Below are 19879 nucleotides of genomic sequence, written 5' to 3'. Positions count from 1 at the left end.
TATTACTCTATGGGCTCCTCTTTTTTAAATGTCCTGATCTTCCCCCAGGAGAGATAGGCATCCACTTGCCACAAGAATGAAGGGTTTTGTAGCAGGACTACAAAGAGAGAACAAATGGTCATATTTAGTATTTTTGGTTTTCAAATTAGGCTCTTGAATGTACTATACGAGTTGGTCTTCACAACCTTTGCTGAAGAAGTATGATTTTTAATCCTGTTTTACAAATGAGTTAATGGAAAGGTTAAGTATAAGGAGGGAATTTTTGTTACATCCAAGTGAACTGAAGACTTGGCTTTAGGAGACATTTTTTCTTCTGATACTCCTAAGGGTCAGTGGATAGACTGGTGGGAGAGGTGCCTGAGAACCTCCTGAAATTATAAACAATGCTTCTGTGTATCTGTATATGGGCTTTTCTGGAGAAAGTGTAGATTTTATCAGGCTCGTAAAAGCTTAAGTACAACTTCATCAAATTATTTCCCCTACCGATAAATTTATAAAGTAAGAAAAGGACAGTGCAGTGTTGAAAAAACTGGGGCTGCAAATAAGAAGCCCCCATTTCATGGGAGTTATCAGGTAGTTCACCTTAGTGAAAAGATTTCTGCAAATATTCCCTCTCTGAAGTCAGGTTACTCATACCGCGACTGTATCTACGAATTCAGTGGTTCTCAAAGTGTGGTCCTTGAAACACCATCATCAGTATCATGTGGGAATTTATTAGAAATGACAACAGGTTCTACTCCAGGCCTACTGAACCCAAAACTGGAGCACAGCAATCTGTTAAGTTATTCAGATGGATGCTCAAGTCTGAGGACTCTGCTTAACTGATGCTTATGATTCATCCTTTTGGATCCTTAGGGCTGGATAAATGATGTTCTAAAAGGATCTACATGGGCTGGAAAGCATTTTAAAGCCTTCTTTGGTGAAACCAGGGCTTTGTTTTTTTTGTTTTTTCTTTTTTCACTCTTTTTTTAGGGCATATGGAAGCTCCCAGGTGAGGGGTTGAATTGGAGCTACAGCTGCTGGCCTACACCACAGCCACAGCAATGCAGGATCCGAGCTGCATCTGTGAACTACACCACAGCTCATGGCAACACTGGATCTCCAACCCACTGAGCAAGGCCAGGGATTGAACCTGCATCTTCATGGATACTAGTTGGATTTGCTTCCACTGAGCCACGATGGGAACTCCAGGGTTTTTTTTTTTTTAAGGCTGCAGAACTGAAGGCACTGCTGTTAACCCTGTTTATCCTTTCCTACCCAAACTCCACCCAAAACAAGAATGCACAACTGTCAGGTTGTTGAGACTGAGTGAAACCTATCTCATAATCTAAATGGGTCCTTCTGTACTGGCTATCAGTGAATCATTCTAGCATTTCCGTCAATAACCATAACAACAATAAAATTAATGGTTAAAGTAAAGGGACCTACTGTATAGCACAGGGAAATCTACTCAATACTGTGCAGTAACCTATAGGGGAAGAGTGTCTGAAAAGGAATGGATATATGCATAACTGATTTACTTTGCTTTATACCTGAAATTAACATGACTTTGTAAGTCAACTATATACCAATGTCATTTTTAAAAAACTTAAAAAGTATAAAATACATGTTATAATATTTGTATTATTTTTCATAACTTTCATTAAGAGAAATAATGGAACTGTTAATAACAGTTATTATTAGACAACTTTATATGCAAAAACACATACAAAACGTAAATAGGAACCCTATGAATGAGGGACGTAACACCATTTTATAGATAAGGACATCTAATTTAAAGAGTTAAATCAGTTGATCAAGATCATACTCCTTGTAAGAGGTGGAACTTGCATATGAACTCAGGTTCTTCAGACTCCCAACCATTATATTATATCCCATCCATCATGTTATATTGCTTCCCATTCACAAACATTTACTGGATGTCCATACATGCTGAGTCCTACACAGGGTACTAGTATTGAGTATGAAGATAAATGGTCTAGAGAGGGGATGGGGAGCTTTATAATCAAGTATCACAGTGCAACGTGATGAGTACTGAAGTGCAAGTGTGAACAAAAGGTAGGGGTAAACATGCAATAAAGAGAAGGGAATTCCTCCTGGACTTTCACTGCTAAAGTTCTGAGAGAGTTCCTAACTTCTGCCTCTTAAAAACTTAGTCATGGAGTTCCCATTGTTGCTCAGTGAATTAAGGACCTGACTAGTATCCATGAGGCTTTGGGTTTGATCCCTGGCCTCGCTCAGTAGGTTAACGGTCCAGTGTTGCCGCGAGCTGTGGTACAGGTTGCAGATGTGGCTTGGATCCCATGTTGCTATGGCTGTGGTATAGGCTGGCAGCTGCAGTTCCCATTTGACCCCTAGCCTAGGAACTTCCATATGCCAGCATGTGCAGCCCTAAAAAGACAAAAACAAAACAAAACAAAAAACTGGAGTTCCCGACGTGGCGCAGTGGTTAACAAATCCGACTAGGAACCATGAGGTTGCGGGTTCGGGCCCTGCCCTTGCTCAGTGGGTTAACGATCCTGCGTTGCCGTGAGCTGTGGTGTAGGTTGCAGACGCGGCTCGGATCCTGCGTTGCTGTGGCTCTGGAGTAGGCCAGTGGCTGCAGCTCCGATTCCACCCCTAGCCTGGGAACCTCCATATGCCGCGGGAGTGGCCCAAGAAATAGCAACAACAACAACAACAACAACAACAACAACAACAACACAAAAGACAAAAGACAAAAAGACAGAAAAAAAAACTTAGTCACCTGGATGTTTATGAAATCAACAGAAGACAGCTAATTATTGTCACATTCATTAGCTAAATGGTTAGCCCTTTGGCTTGATTATAATATAAAATGGCTTGATTATAATATAATGGCTTGATTATAATATTATTTGGAATGTCATTTTATCCTTTCCATTAGTTTATTTTAAAAACTGGAAAAAATGATGATGATAATGTTAAGACACTATGTGTTAGGAACTGTATAAAGCACTTTCTGTATATTTAACCCTCACAACATCACTGAGCAGATGAGGTAGCTGAAGCTTATAGAAACTGTCTACTTAAAAATGGGTGTAATTTTGAATTAGCCAAAAGACAGCCAAGATTCTATTATTTGAAAGTGAAGAAGTCAAAATACTGAGAAGCTCTGAGGCTTTCAGGTGTCAACTAGCAGAATTAGAGACATACGCTTGCCTCCCAGGACTCTACTCTAATTCAACATCCAAGGAAACCATATCTCAGTCCAAGGAAAGACTTAAGTGGTAGAAAATAAAGTCCTGAAAAAATGCTCAACATCATTAATTATTAGAGAAATTCAAAACAAAACTACAGTGAGGTACCACCTCACACTGGTCAAAATGGCCATCATTAACAAGCAACAAGTAACAAGTGCTGGAGAGGGTGTGGAGAAAAGGGCACCCTCCTTCACTGCTGGTGGGAATGTAAACTGGTACAACTACTATGGAAAACAGTATGGAGGTACTTCAGAAAACTAAATATAGAACTATCATATAATCTAGCAATTCCACTCCTGGGCATATATTCAGACAAAACTTTCATTGAAAAAGATACATGCACCCTTATGTTCATTTGCAGCATTATTCACAATAGCCAATACATGGAAATCACCTAAATGTCCATCAACAGATGAATGGATTAAGAAAATGTGGTATATATACACAATGGAATACTACTCAGCCATAAAAAGAACAAAAATAATGTCTTGCAGCAACATGGATGGAACTAGAGACCTTCATGCTAAGTGATGTGAATTAGAAAGAGAAAGACAAATACCATATGATATCACTTATATCTGGAACCTAATATACGGCACAGATCAGTCTATCTACAAAAAAGAAACAAAATTAGGGACTTAGAGAACAGACTTGTGGTTGCCAAGAGGGAGAGAGAGGGAGTGGGATGGACTGGGAGTTTGGGGTTAGTAGATATAAACTATTACATTTGGAGTGGATAAGCAATGAAATCCTGCTGTATAGCACAGGGAACTATATTTAGCCACTTGTAATGGAACATGAGGGAGGATAGTTTGAGAAAAGGAATGTACATATATGTGTGACTGGGTCACACTGCTGTGCAGCAGAAATTGACAACATTGTAAATCAACTATAATAGAAAAAATAAAAAAATCTTAAAAAAGAAAATAAAATCCTAGAATCACAAAACTGGAAGTAAATTCAGAATGTTGCCTAGCCTAAGGAGTGACATCAGCAAGGTGGCAGAGTAGGAAGACTTGGACCCTCTTTCCTACCACACATGCAACAATTCGTGGGTAAATTCTATGTGAGAAATTTAGGAATTAATTGAATTGAAAGTCTCCTGCACCCTGGGATTGAGACCATCTCAGTAGCACTGGGACTCAGGTTCAGTCCCCAATCTGGCACAGTGGGTTAAGGATCCAGCATTGCCACAGCTTCAGCATAGGCTGCAGCTGTGGCTCAGATCTGATCCCTGGGCCAGGAACTCCATATGCCATGGGGTGGCCAAAAAAAGAAAAGAAGAAACAAAACAGGGACTAGAACAACAATAGAAAAAAATCAGTGAAATAGTTTTTTTTAAAAGCTATTTGAACACACCTAGTAAGATTAATTAAGAAAAAAAGAAGACTCAAATAAATACTATCAGAAATGAAAGAAGAGATAACTGATGCCACAGAACTAGAAATGATCATAAGAGGCTATAATCAACAATTACATACATACTGAATAACCTAGAAAAAATGGATAAATTTCTAGAAACAACCTACCAAGACTAACTCATGAAGAAATGGAAAGTCTGAACAGATCTATACCTAGTATAGTTATTAAATCAGCAATCGAAAACCTCCCAACAAAGGAAAGCCCAGGACCAGGTAGTTTCACTGGTGAATTCTACCAAACATTTAAAGAAGAATTTGCCAATGCTTCTTAAATTCTTACAAAAAATAGAAGAGGAGAGAACACATCCAACTAATTTTTTTTTGTCTTTTTTTTTTTTTTTTTTTTTGCTATTTCTTGGGCCACTCCCATGGCATATGGAGGTTCCCAGGCTAGGGGTGGAATCGGAGCTGTAGCCACCGGCCTACACCAGAGCCACAGCCACACGGGATCCGAGCTGCGTCTGCAACCTACACCACAGCCACTGAGCAAGGGTAGGGACCGAACCCGCAACCTCATGGTTCCTAGTCGGATTTGTTAACCACTGCGCCACAACGGGAACTCCCATCCAACTCATTTTATGAGGCCAGCATTACCTTGATACCAGAGCCAGACCAGACACCACAAGAAAAGAAAACTACAGGACAAGATCTCTGAAGACTATAGATGTAAAATTCTTTTTTTTTTTTGTCTTTTTGCCTTTTCTAGGGCTGCTCCCACAGCATATGGAGGTTCCCAGGATAGGGGTCTAATTGGAGCTGTAGCTGCCAGCCTACACCACAGCCCACACAATGCAGGATCTGAGCTGTATCTGTGACCTACACCACAGCTCATGGCAACACTGGATCCTTAACCCACTGAGCAAGGGCAGGGACCGAACCCGCAACCTCATGTTTCCTAATTGGATTTGTTAGCCACTGAGCCATGATGGGAACTCCTAGATGTAAAATTCTTAATAAAATAAATGAGCAAATATAATCCAACCGTACATTAAAAGGATCATACATTATGACACAGTGGGATTTATCCCTGAGATGCAAGGATGGTTCAACCTATGACAATCAATTCATGTGACAGTGTACATTAAGAGAATGAAGAATAAAAATCACATGATTTTCACAATAGATGGAGAAAATGCATTTGACAAAATTCAACATGTTTTCATGAGAAATACTCTTAACAAAGTAAGAACATAAAGAAAGTACCTCAACATAACAAATACAATATAAGAAAAGTACACACCTAACAACACTGAAAGCTTTTCCTCTAAGATCAGTAAGAAGGCAATGATGACTACTCTTGCCACTTCTATTTAACATAGTAACAGGAGTCCTAGTCAGAGCAATTATGCAAGAAAAAGAAATACATTTAGTAAAGCCACAGGATACAAAACCATCATATGAAAATCATTCATATTTCTACACACTAACAGTAAACTATCTGAAAAGGAAATTAGGAAAATAATCTCATTTACACTAGCACCAACAAAAAATAATATACTTAGTAATAAACTTAACTAAGGGGATGAAAGATTTGTATACTGAAAACTACAAAATATTAGTAAAAAATTTAAAAAGACAAACACAAAACATTCTATTGTCATGTACTAGAAGACTGAGTATTGTTAAAATTTCCATAGTACCCAAAATGATCTACAGATTCAATATGATCTCTGTAAAAATCTCAGTGGCATTTTTCATAGAAACAGAAAAAGTATATACAATTCATATGGAATCACAAAAGACCATGAGTACCAAATCAACCCTGAGATATGTGAATAAAGCTGGAGGCATTAGACGTCTTGGTTTTAAAATATATTACAAAAATACAGTGAATAAAACAGTATGGTATTGCCATAAAGACAGACATATAGACTAATGGAATAGAATAGTGAGCCCAGAAATAAATCCAAGCATTATATATGGTCAACTGATGTTCAACAAAGGTACCAAAAATACACAATGGGAAAAGGATAGTCTTTAACAAATGACATTGGGAAAACTAGATGCCCACATCAAAAGGAATAAAAATGAACCCTGATACCATACCCAAAACTCAACCCCAAATGGATTAAAGACTTAAAATAAGAGTGGAAAACTATAAAACTCCTAGAAGAAAACATTTGGCAAGAGCTTTGTGACATTGGTCTTGGCAATGACTTCATGGATGTGGCACTAAAAGCATAGACAATAAAACCAAAAATAAAAATTGGGATTATGCCAAGCTAAAAAATCTTCTGAGCAGCAAAATAAACAACAGAGTCAAAAGACAATGGGAGAAAATATTTGCAAACTACATATCAAGTGGTTAATATTAAAATATAAGCAACACCTACAATTTAATACCAAGAAAACTAATAACCTGATTTAAAAATGGGCAAAGGACTTGAATAAACATTTCTCCAAAGAAGACTTACAAATGGCCAACAGGTTTATGAAAAAATGCTCAATGTTACTAATAATCTGGGAAATGTAAATCAAAACCACTGTGAAATAGCACTGCCAATCTGTGAGAATGGCTAATATATGTTTAAAAAAAAGACAAGTGTTGGTGAAGATGTGGAGAAGTTGGAACTGTTGTTCACTGATGATGGGGATCCAAAATAGTATAGGCTCTATGAAAAACAATATGGAGCTTTCTCAAAAATTAAAAATATACCCATAATATAGTCTAGCAATCCCACTTCTTAGTATTTCTCCAAAAGAAATAAAATCAGAATCTCGAAGTGATATTAGCACTCCTATGTTCATTACAGCACTATTCACTACAGCCAAGATAAGGAAACAACCTAAGTGTGTGGCTCTGGTGTAGGCCGGCAGCAATAGCTCTAATTAGACCCCTAGCCTGGGAATCTCCATATGTCACGGGTGCAGCCCTAAAAAGACAAAAAAAAAATTTTTTTTTAAAACTTGATGGAAAAAAGAATACCACGTAGCCTAAGTAAAAATTTTTTTATGGATCATATCTTAATTATGTAAATAGGTATTAATGTTGATGAAAAATCTATTCTGTTATTAAACATTTCCAACCTACTTCCATAATTTGCTCCAACTGTCAGCAATCAGGAAACTTTTTCCCTAACCCACATTTCTCAAGCATATGCCTAAACTATTTTACTCCAATTTTTTGCTCAATTGCAAGGGCAATCAACTGTCACCATTCTTGACATAATTCATCATGATTTACAAACCATTATTGCAATAACCTTTTCTTTCTCATGCTTAAAAACCACAGTTGCTTTTAATTGTTTAAGTAGTAGTATATATTAGTTCCCTATCTACAGATGAGTTTTATTCTTTTCCCTTGAATATTTTCCAATTTTTCTCAAAAAATATGGAACTTATAATTAAACTGGAGCTGAGCAATCTTAAGTATTAGTGGCTTTCATATGCATTGACCTTATTTTGTAACGGCAATACAAAGTCCAACATGCTTAATTTTCAAAAAATTATTTAATTCCCCTGCAAACATTTTAAGGATGATGTTAATATTCCATTTCACAAATGAGGAAACTAAGACAGAGACAAGGCATAAACTGTCATAGAGACATGGCTAACTAGTTAAGTATCAGAATTGGGATTGAACACAAGGTCTCTTACTAGAATCATACTGCTGTTTCCATCACAGTGTGATCTTTGGATGAGGGCAGAGCTTAAGAGATGTGTTTACCAGCCCCTCCTAGGGAAGCTCAGTGAATTTCCCTGACAGGACATATTGTTTATAGACTCTCCACAGCTTAACAAGAGACATGAATAACCGATCCCAAACCATTGGCAACAATGATGTTCCACGACCTCTAAAAATTCAACGAAAGGCACCAAGTCTTCAGAAATGAGATCTTATGATTCAAAATAGTTAAAAACCGACGCACTACATATCTGTAACTAATTTAACCATCTAATCCAAACATTACATGGCAGCTAAAAACAGCACCAGCAAATTTAAAGTAGTGGCACTTAAGGAGTTAACATGCAGAGAAGCAAAATATCTTGATCAAAAGAAGCATATGCCTCCCTTTTAACCTTCCCTGGCATGGACTTTGATGCCTTGGTTAGTGACTGGCCAGCTGGCTGTTGGCTTGATAAATAGAGAACCTTCGCCCATCTCACAGGCCTTTGTGATTAGGATCTGGCATCTTTAAGAAGACATTCCACACAGAGGCATGCCAGAAGGAGAGGGTTAAGGAAGATAGAGGAAGCAGGATTTGTTAGCTAGTGAGAGCTGGGGGTGGTGAGGGAGACTGGCCAGGAAGCCTGCTGCTCCCCACAAGGCAAAATCAGGCTTCTCATTCAAGGGAGCTCAGCATGAATATATATATATATATACACACACTAAGGTCATCCTCTTACCTCATGTCACCTCAAAATCATATTTCCTTTGCTGCAATTCACTCACCCTTTTATTCCTCTTGATACCACATCAAATCCGAGATCCTTTCTAACTTTAGCTTTGAGTAATTTTAACAGAGTTCCTAATGACCTAACTTGAAGTCAGTATACCCTGGTTCCTCAAATCACCTTAAAATGAGGACACTGAGAGGAATGTTCTCTGTTCAGGACTGGTTTCGGGCGATCCTAGAGTGGATTTAATGTTACTTGTCAAAAATTCCTATAATAGGTTCACCATTTGAAGAACTAAAATTTTTGTTTAGAAGTGACTAAAAGAAGACTGCTGCAAAATGCCTTGGATAAGAAAATTAAAGACAATATGGGGGTCCTATGAGGAGTCATGATTTTCAGCGTATCACAAAATATTTCTTTGCAGAACTCTTTTTATTCAGCTCCCTCTTCCCTAAGTGAAAGAGAAAATTGATGATGAGAATGTTATAACCATAACAGGGTAATTCAAAAGGAACTGAACATTTTAAGAAATCTATTAATTAGATTAAATTCGATGATATTTAAAAATGTGGGCAAAACCAATTTTAATAGGACCTATCACAGTTATTTCCATAATTTTACAGTTAAGTTTGTGCTAAGAGCAGACATCAATTCTATACTTAACTATCCCATCCCTTCTGTAGCACATCATCATCAACAGGTGGAGGGGTGGGCAAGCTGCAATTCTGAATTTCTCAAGGCTGCAAGTAAGAGGTGATGCAACATAAAGTTTATGATGTATCTGCATGGGAAGAAGCTGCAGAAAACACAGTCTGGTAATACATTTCATTCCAAAGCCCAGGACCTCTTAAAGGAAGGAACTCTGCCATGGCACATTCATCTTTGTGTGTAATCTGGGCTGGATACATCATGGGTGTTTAATAAATGCTATCTCCCCTTTATAAAGACATAATCCACAAAGAATCAAGGTCTCAGAAGCAAATTACAAAGGAGGTACATACACACACTGGTTAAGCACCTGGTGGCAACCACAAGGCAAATAAGAGCAGCCCAGCATTGCTTTCCCCACAGCTGGCCATGGTTGTCATGAAAATGATGTGGTGTGTTGAAATCATAGTTGTCTCCTGGTAACTGAACAGGGAGGCAGCCTGAGTGAGAGTGAACTGCCTCTTTTTTTTAAAAGAAGAAATTTGCATTTTAGATAGTGTCAATTTCAGTGGCCTAAGTCAACTAGGAGTAGAGTCAGCTCTCAGTATGCACCTTTCATTTTCTCTAATCTTCATTCTCTTTTGCTGTTTTGTTCATAAACTTTGAGAAAAGCCTTTCTTCTCCTGGTATCATGCCGTCTTTTCCCCCAGTGAAAATACCTGCTATTGGACCTTAATTAAAAGATACAGTTGTTTCCACTTCAGAACTATCAGAAGAATCTATTACAATGTTTGTTTTTTCTTCATGTGAGATAATTTGGGGAAATTCTAGCTTCTCACTATACAGAAGGTCACTAACTAAAATAAGATGGTTTACTTGATAAGCATTCTTCAAGGAATGTGGAGTATTCCCAAGATCCTATCCTTGTAGGGCTCTGGGCTTTGGAGTGAAATCAAAGTCTTATTAAAAGCTCAGAATCTAAATGTAGCCATTCAGAAAATAGCCATGAAAATTCCTAAAATGTCTGTCCTTTAAAAGGTTGTGAAATAGAAAATAATTTTAGGAGTTCCCATCATGGCTCAGTGGTAACAAACCTGACTAGTATCCATGAGGATAAGGGTTTGATCCCTGGCCCCACTCAGTGAGTTAAGGATCCAGCGTTGTTTCGAGCTGTGGTATAGGGTACAGACGTGGCTCACATCCTGAGTTGCTGTGGCTGTGATGTAGGCTAGCAACCACAGCTCTAATTTGACCCCTAGCCTGGGAATTTCCATATGCCATGGGTGTGGCCCTTAAAAAATAATTTAAAGGTCTTACCTACTTAGCTCAAATTATAAAATACACACAGTGTCAAAATGGGTTAGGAGTTTAAGAACAGCAGTTATCATTTGATTATTTCATTATATATAGACACACATACACCTCTATATATCTATTATTTATAAATATCTGTAAAAAAATCAAATATATATAACCTTCTGAGAGTCAATTATACCACCCAGTATTATCATACAAAATGCAGGAAAGTGTTAACATATTTCCTTGGGAACCCGGAGGATTTTTCTGTTTTGGTGTGGTCTATTCCTTGCCTCAACAAAGACACTGATCTCAAGGAAAACTAAAAAGCCAGGATCCCAAAACGAAATTCTAAATGTTGAGAAGTCAGGGCAAGGACACACTGAGATGCTAGGATAGGGAGGTAGGCAGTTGATCAAGAAGTCTTTGAACCAAGTTTATTTCATGAGATTCTACCTCTGGACTCCCTCTATAATGAAACTTTTCCACGCTTGCTTAGTGCTACTTACATGGTGTGTTCAACATGCCGCTTCTATTAAATCATTCGGGGGGGGTCAGCTACCTTACTACCACATGCCTAAAACATTCTGGCCCAGATGCCCTCTGCAGCCCCCACTGCTCCTTTCCCCCAGGGTCACTATATACCAGCTATCTTCATTATCTTCTCTGAGGTTCCCCAAGCTGCTTTCTGCTTCTCTGCCGTCACACACCCTGTCCTCTCTCTCTGGTGTCTGTTCATCCTTTCCATCTTGGCCTGGCTAATCCTCATCCTTGAGCCCCAGCCTAAAATTTCTGAAGGAAGGCCTTTCCTGTACCCTCACCCTGCCCCCCTCTCCCATAGGTCTGATTAGGATCTTTGGTTAAAAATTCCCACAGCTTGAGAGTTGTCTTTCATGGCACTTATCACGATTGCCACGACTCAGTTCCCTGTATAATGACTTGTTTATTGTCTGTCTCCTCAACTAGACTGTAAACCCCATTAAGGCAGGAGCAGTGCTGACACTTAGCAAGATGGTGCCCGGCCTATGATGGATGTGTCATGTACACTTCTGGAATGAATGAAGAGAAGGCACCCACTGAGAATCTAAAGCCACTTGCACCTCATTTCCATCCACTTGGGTGGTACCTGACTGGAAACTTTTGGCCTGAAGTTTATTTAAGAAAGTGTCTGAACCCCTGCCCCACTTCTTTCTGCCCTCCCCCCATATCTCCCCCCCCCAAGGGAGTCTGTGAAAACTGCCAGTGAAAGATACCACTTTTTACTGCAGAATCTTGTCACATGCCCTGGAATTTTATCGATAATATATACTCGTAGTTTTACCCCCGTGGTTACTAGAAGGGAGAGTTGTTCTTAATGAAACTTTAATGTTCTTGCCCTTCCCATTACCGGATGATTGGTAAGACTAATGATGGAGTAAGAGAGAATCAGAAAAATAAATGGTCATAAATTAAATCCTACTATGATCTAATTCTACTGAGATTCTTCTTTTCAAAATACAAACATCTCTGCCTAAGTTCTCCACTGGAACCCAAAGGTGCATTTTTCATTCAGCTCAATGCACACCATAGGGAAGGACAGAGCTCTAAATCATGCAACTAACACATTTCCACATTTCCTCTGATAAACTGAAGTGCGCCTGGCCCCACCCTCAGACTTTCTAGAATTTATACAACAAAGCCCATATTAAAAATCAAAAGAAAAATAAAAACATTTGCATTTCTAAAAGGTAATCTTTTATGAATATTACCTTAGGAGGACACAAAATGTTTGACTTAATGCTGTCTATAGTCAAATGACCACAGGGACAGGTCTAAATGGTTTATTAAGTAAGAAAGATTGAACCTAAGAAAAATTGTTCTCTCCTAGAATATTTCTAACCCACACATGTAATTTATATCATGGCAGAATTCAACACAAAAGGTCTATTGTTTTTGGCAAAAATAACCTGCAAACATGCTTAATTAGGATGCAAACTGAAAGCTCAGCTTAGTACTCTTGACAGCCATGAGTTTTAGATAGCCCTTTCTGCTGTTATTATTATTTTACTTACAGAAACGCATGAAAATAGTAAATATGGAACTGGAAGACAAGGCTACTAAAGAGGTGTAACATTTCAATCTTACAATTCTCATTTGTGTGTCAGCTTCACAAAAAAAGTGCTCTGAAGACCCTACTTTGGAATGCAAGTGAAAGAAATTTTTTTTTTGGTCTTTTTTTGCTATTTCTTGGGCCGCTCCCGTGGCATATGGAGATTCCCAGGCTAGGGGTCCAATCGGAGCCGTAGCCACCAGCCTACGCCAGAGCCACAGCAATGCAGGATCCAAGCCGCGTCTGCAACCTACACCACAGCTCATGGCAATGCCGGATCCTTAACCCGCTGAGCAAGGGCAGGATCGAACCCGCAACCTCATGGTTCCTAGTCGGATTTGTTAACCACTGCGCCACGACGGGAACTTCAAGAAATAGTTTTTGAAAGGAAAGCTGACCTTCATGGATATTTGAAAAAGATGTCAGTATTTAAGTTAATCATATCTATTTCTAGAGGGCTTCACTTTGAGAAGTGATGGCCTCTTTCTGGGGAGAAGTGATAATTCTTTATACTGACATTCTACTCCATTTACTGCACAAATGCCTCCATGAAATAAATTTCATGGTCAGTTAATATCCAAAGCAAATTTCTATCGCAGCCACTTATTTACCATTCCATGGGAACAGCTAGATTTTAGAAATAAATATGCAAGAATATAACATGGCACCATTTTCAAACTGATAACGCCTGGCTTGTCCAGAGTCATGTCTTATAATTCTTGATTTCTATAGATTATAGGCTAAGGATATGAAAACAGAGGACCAGGTTCCAGATCTGAAAGAGGCAAAAGAGGAATCTGGTTACATGTCTGGATATTCTAGCCATACCTCTGAGTTAAATTTTAGTAACAATTTTAAAGTGATAATTTATGTGAGACAAAATACAGGGTCAGATGTAGAGCTAAAATATTATATGATATAGTGGAAAGAGTTCTGGCTTCTAGTTCTTTCCTTCCCCTGCTGTATATCTTCAGATAAATTATGTCAGTAACTTTCAGTTCTGGGCCTTTATTTCCTTATCTGAAAATAACAGTTATTGTGATGAGGGTCAGGCAAAATCATGGACTTTACAAAATGGCTTTAATAGTATAGAATGGCACCGAAGGTCAGGATATTTTTGTGAAACTTGGAAAATGTATCTACCAGAGATCGCCAATTAAAATTAGTTAATTAAAGTAAAAAATTTCAGAGTGGATATCTGACCTGAGCTACATCTGAGCTTACTGTGTCAAGGTCTTATTTTAACTCTGTAGACATAGTCTTAGGGTTGAATAAAATGTGAAAAAGTTAACTAGGTATTCTATTTTATGAGATTCTATTAAAAATTTCACTGATTGGAGTTCCCGTTGTGGCGCAGCGGTAAACGAATCCAACTAGGAACCATGAGGTTGCGGGTTCGATCCTGCCCTTGCTCAGTGGGTTAAGGATCCGGCGTTGCCGTGAGCTGTGGTGTAGGTTGCAGATGTGGCTCGGATCCGCACTGCTGTGGCTCTGGCGTTGGCCGGTGGCTATAGCTCCGATTGAACCCCTAGCCTGTGAACCTCCATATGCTGCGGCAGCGGCCCTAGAAAAGGCAAAAAGAGAATGAATAAATAAATAAATAAATAAAAATTTCACTGATTTATTTCCAATTATAAAATTAATGCATGCTTCTTGTAGACACTTTTGACAGCTCAGAATACTATAAGGAAGAAGGCCTTTCTCTGCAAGGCTGTTTGCTTCTTCCTGCTCCTCCCCTCCTCACCCCTCCTCACACACACGCAGGCACACACACACACACTCCTCCCCATTTCCACTCCCCAGATATGATCCTTATGGACAGTTTCTTATAAAATCAAATACTTTGAACATGGAAAACCCTGGGAGGTCAATTTATGAATTTTCAAAAATATTAAATAAAAAATCTAGAATTATCTCAGGCCAGGCAAAGTTGGTGAAATCTCAAATTCCCTTGGGAAAACAGAATGACCAATTGCTGGGTGAGGGAAGTGAAGCAATAACCCTGTAAACAAACTGTCCAAAGTATATGGCTAGAAACGGTGGAGAGCAGGGATGGAAAAAAGCCTTCAAGGAACACCACCTCCTCCTTGTGGTTAACAACTTGATGACGTTCTTCAACATGTTTTAATGATTATCATACCTTCCCCTTAGCAAAGGATTGATTTATTATGGTTTAAATTGAAAGAATACTGGTTTCCCAGTTTTGAATCAGGCTTAGATTACAGAACACATAAAATCAATGACTTTGTTCTAGGCAAAAAGAAAAAAACCAAAAAGCAAAACACACTCCCCGCCCCCCTCGCCCCCAACCCTCAACCAACACCACAGCGTTCGTTCGAGTGCAAAAGGAACAGTTCTGGGGAAAAGGACTTCATTTATACACGCTAAATATTTCCACCACCCTCTTTGCCGCTGCACCTACCCCAGTCATGATTATCAGCATCACCACACTTAACACTTCCATGGCACCTTAAACAACTTCACATATTATTTCTTTTATTATTTATTTTACTCCCAACTCTATTTTGTCAGGTAAAAAGAACAATTTTAGCTTTTCAATTAATATATTTACAAAACTGAAGCCAGAGCAGTAAAGTGATTGGCTCAAGATCATTCTCCCAGTAAAAGTATGCTCCCCCAGGTATACCGATAGTATTTAGGTGTCTATCTGCAACTGAGATCTCTCCTCTCAAGCTCCAGTACCCACATGAGACTGCAGACCCAACCTCTGCACTTCAGAGTCCAAATGTGGTCAAACTCAGTTTTCCTGGCTTAGTCCACAATATTCTCCCCCAGACTTGTTCTTTTTCAATGGTTTTCTTTCTCAATGAATGGTACCCTTATCCTTTCAGTGATTCAAGCCCCAAATCTAGGTATCATCCCTACCCACAGCTTCTTTTTATCAACATGCATATTGATTCCATCACCGCATCCCATAGCTTTTGGCCTCTAAACAGTCAAGTGTACTTCTCCTCGCCTTCACCATCAACACTGCAGTCCAAGAGTCCAGCATCACACACAGAAACCATTTCCATGCTGCCCTCTGTCTTTTTCTCACTACCCCATTCCACCCATTGTCAAGGCTGCACCCTGAGTGATCAGGTAATCCCTCTGCTTAAAATCTTGGCTTCCTGGTGCTCTTCAGATAAATAAGACGGATCCTTTGTGTGACCTATAAGGGTTAATATAATCTGACCTCTGTCAACTGGCAAGATAAATGAGGTCTTTCCATAATGTCAGAATACCATGATGTCTTTTTTAAAATGAAAAATAAATATGTAAGCTTCTGTGTTTTTTTAAATAATGCATAGCATTTAATAACTTAAATGTATTAACTGTAGAATGAAGCTTACATTTGTGGATTTTTTTTTAAGCATTAGTAATGGGATCATTTATAAATCTTACTGATTTTTCTGAAATTCTTTCTTAAATACAACCAAATTCACATTATTGTAATAACATATATATTAAAATACATGCACAAATATAGGTAATAAAATGTCATTTATATAATATTTGTAAACAATTATATAATTCATTTCATTGTAATTTTTTTCCTTTTTTTTTTTTTTTTTTTTTGCTTTTTAGAGCAGCACTCATGGCATATGGAAATTCTCAGGCTAGTGGTTGAATTGGAGCTGTAGCAGGCAGCCTACACCATAGCCACAGCCACAGCACTGCCAGATAGGAGCTACATCTGTGACCTATACCACAGCTCATGGCAACACCAGATCCTTAACCCACTGAGCAAAGACAGGGATTGAACCTGCATCCTCATGGATGCTAGTCAGATTCGTTTCTGCTGAGTCATGACAGGAACTCCTCATTGTGTCTAATTTCTATAGATAGAATTCTATCTATTTATTGGCTACCTGGAGAAATAGAGGCATGGACATTTCCCCCAGGTTGTAATTCACCTTACTCATCTCAGAGTTTAAAAGAACATCAGCTTCATGGGCATGAGACTTGTGCGGTCCCCCAAGGCCTGCACTTAGAAGAGCCCCACACTTCATTTATTGCTCTACTGTTGCTGTCTTAAAATTCTTAATTTTGAACATTTTTATTTTGTCCTGGGCTCCACAGATTATTGAGTCTGTTGCAGCTAAACATTTTTTTTTTTAATGTATTAAGAGTTGAATTATCTTACGTCATCCAGATTTCTGTATTTCATGAATGGAACAGAAAAGCTGAGGACCACCAGAGTCAGAACTGTCAGTCAACTACAGGGAGGGATTGATACACACTGTGGTCATTCATAGACTGTAGACTGAAAAAGTGTCAGTTTATTTCAATAAATGAGATTTCTAAATACAGTGAAACCTGGTTAATAATTCTGGCTAGTGAGCAAGGCACTGTCAACAGATGGTTAAGGTGGAACATGCCTTGGATTTAGTTTACTTGAGATAAGTACTGGTCTAAATTATGGGGGGTAGCTGGACAACAGCAAGTACAACCAACTTATAGAATCAGGTGATAGCCATATTAGAAATGTTTTTATGCTTCATAAAAAGTCCTTCGATACTTTTGTATTAAGCAAAATGAAGACCTGAACTCCTGTGGGAAACTGCCCGAATGTGAAAAATGTCTCCTCAGCTGGTATTTCCAGAATTACAGGTTTGATTGAAGACAAGCAATAGGACAGTGGAAGAAAATTCTGTGATGCTCTAGTAAAAGACGCCCATTTAAAAACACATCCCCTGGTCCAAGACCTTCCATTTGCTGCGGGTGCGGCCATAAAATCAAAACAAAACAAAACCAAAAAAGTCACCGGCTACTTTTATCTGATTAAAGTTGAAAGGGTGCTGATATCTATAAGTTACCATTAAATATTATTATTATTATTATTTTACATCAAAAGTGAAAGATCCTAGAAGGGTTGCTTTATTTCTTATCCTAACTGCCTTAGGTGAATTTAGAAATTAGTATCTAGGTAAAATTTAAATTTTAGGCTGATTAATTTCCCTCATGAATTCAAAATTTATTTAGACTATGGATTTCAACTTTCTTGAGAAAGTTATGCTTCTGAAGTAAAAATTAAGTAATAACATAGTTTCTAGAAATTCCTATTAGCGATAACTGTGAAGCTTTCAAGTGTAATGGTGATTCTTTAAGATGCACTTTAGTGTCAGACTTGGGTTCAGATCTCTGCTTTGCTATTTACTGTGTAACTCTGGACAATTTCCTTGATCTTTCTAAGCCTTTGTTTCTGACAACACTCAAAGAACAAGGCTGGTGCAAGGATCAAATTAGATAACAGATGTAAGAGGTCAGCTCTGTGACTTGCACATGAGAAACAACTCTATGAATGTAGCTATCATCGATAGGATTCTTCCTCCAGGATTTTAATCTTAATATCAAATAGTTACCTTATTGACAGGAACAATGTTTTTGACATTGAAGTAGAAGCCAAAATAAACCATGTTGAAAACTCCATGACGTCCCAAAGTTGCTGTAAATCCTTTGTTCAGGCCCTGGAGTCCCAAGCCTTCTTTCTTAATGATGTGTCTTGCATAACTCATGGTGGATGGTTGCTGTAGGAGAGAGAAGAAAAGCCAGAAAGGTCATCTTTGGGACCATGAAACAGTAAATTACTGACTTAGCTTCTCTTCAAGCCAGAATTATTAAGGACTTTTTTTTTCCCCCAAACATGAATAATCATGCCTAGATTCATGCTTTCCAAAATCAGGAAAGCTCAAAAGTAAACAAAATTGCATGCATAACGACAGAACTTACAAGGAAGATGGTTGGCAAAGAAAAAATATCTTTGGTAGAATTAGTGAAACTAATGTCATATAATAACTATCATCACTTTCAACGTGTCAATAGCTGCATCCAGTTCTGGATCATCCACACTAACAGAAGGGATTAGCCATACAGATATACTGGTAATCCATAACTGCTCCTAATCCAAAAGGAATTTAAATTTGGCTCCTGGATACAGCATTATGTATCTTTCTAATTATGTTTTTTCTAAAGCAAATGTTACAATTAGTCTTGATTCCGCTGCCTCAATAGTTTAAACTGGCGCTAGGTTAGAAATGGGCCATGGATAAATAGAGGCTGATTGCAGACTTCCTCAAGAAAGTGGGCAATCAGTGTGTATATCACTTGCCGTGATAAATGATAAATCAATGGTGTTGAGAGTACTGGGTTACCTTTAATTTACTCCTTTCCAGTCCTTTGATTACCCAAGGTAGAAATACCTTGACTGCTAGAATCCAGTCTATGCTACTTTTGAATTTACTAAAGAACTCACTGTAGCTTGCCCTGAGGTTTATAATTTGTTACAATACAATTACAACAATTCACATGGGTTTTTAAATAAGGTTGAGTGACTATTTCCTTTTTGGAAATACAGCACAAAGGATATCACTCCCTCTTACATTTTGAATACTGAATAGTAAACAAGGGGAAGTGTTCAGCATTTGATTCCCCCCCACCACCACCCCAGAGGCAAGCACTGACATGACATTTGTTTGAAATTTAACTGGAGCAGGTTGCTGGTGTGGTCATGGCAGTCTGATGCACTTACTGACTAAAAGTGTATTCTTATCAGGTGCAATTAAGGCTGCATCAGCAGAACAGAATAGAACAAATCCAATCAAGGCTTTCCATCCAACTTGTATTTGTAGCTGTATAATTAACATGATACATTTAAATGACCTTGTTTATACAGTAAATCCTATAGCTTTTGCTGACAAATGTTTTAAAAACTCTAGTTACAATTCTGCACTCAACTTCATCTTTTCATTTAAGAGGATTAATTACAATAAGTTATATTAAGCCTAAGAAAACCCTTTTTTGTAATGAAGAAAATAAATGAGAATGCATCTTAAAATGATAAAAGATATTTCATATAGGAAAAC

At 38.2% G+C, this 19879-nt stretch overlaps 1 protein-coding gene across 4 annotated transcripts in view; it reads right to left on the bottom strand.

Annotated features, from left to right (window-relative positions):
* The window catches only part of SLC25A21 (solute carrier family 25 member 21), a 515811-nt gene that overhangs the window by 9882 nt on the left and 486050 nt on the right, over positions 1-19879 (bottom strand). For all 4 annotated transcript variants that reach the window (XM_047796066.1, XM_047796067.1, XM_047796068.1 and 1 more), the window contains one exon: positions 18380-18544. In XM_047796066.1, coding sequence (XP_047652022.1) covers positions 18380-18544 — 165 coding nt within the window. The remainder of the gene's footprint in view (positions 1-18379; positions 18545-19879) is intronic.

This window comes from Phacochoerus africanus, chromosome 9 (genome assembly GCF_016906955.1).
Source record: "Phacochoerus africanus isolate WHEZ1 chromosome 9, ROS_Pafr_v1, whole genome shotgun sequence".
In the NCBI taxonomy this organism is placed as follows: domain Eukaryota; kingdom Metazoa; phylum Chordata; class Mammalia; order Artiodactyla; family Suidae; genus Phacochoerus; species Phacochoerus africanus.
Note: the sequence above shows the minus strand (reverse complement) of the source record. Positions and strands in the feature narration are given on the sequence as shown.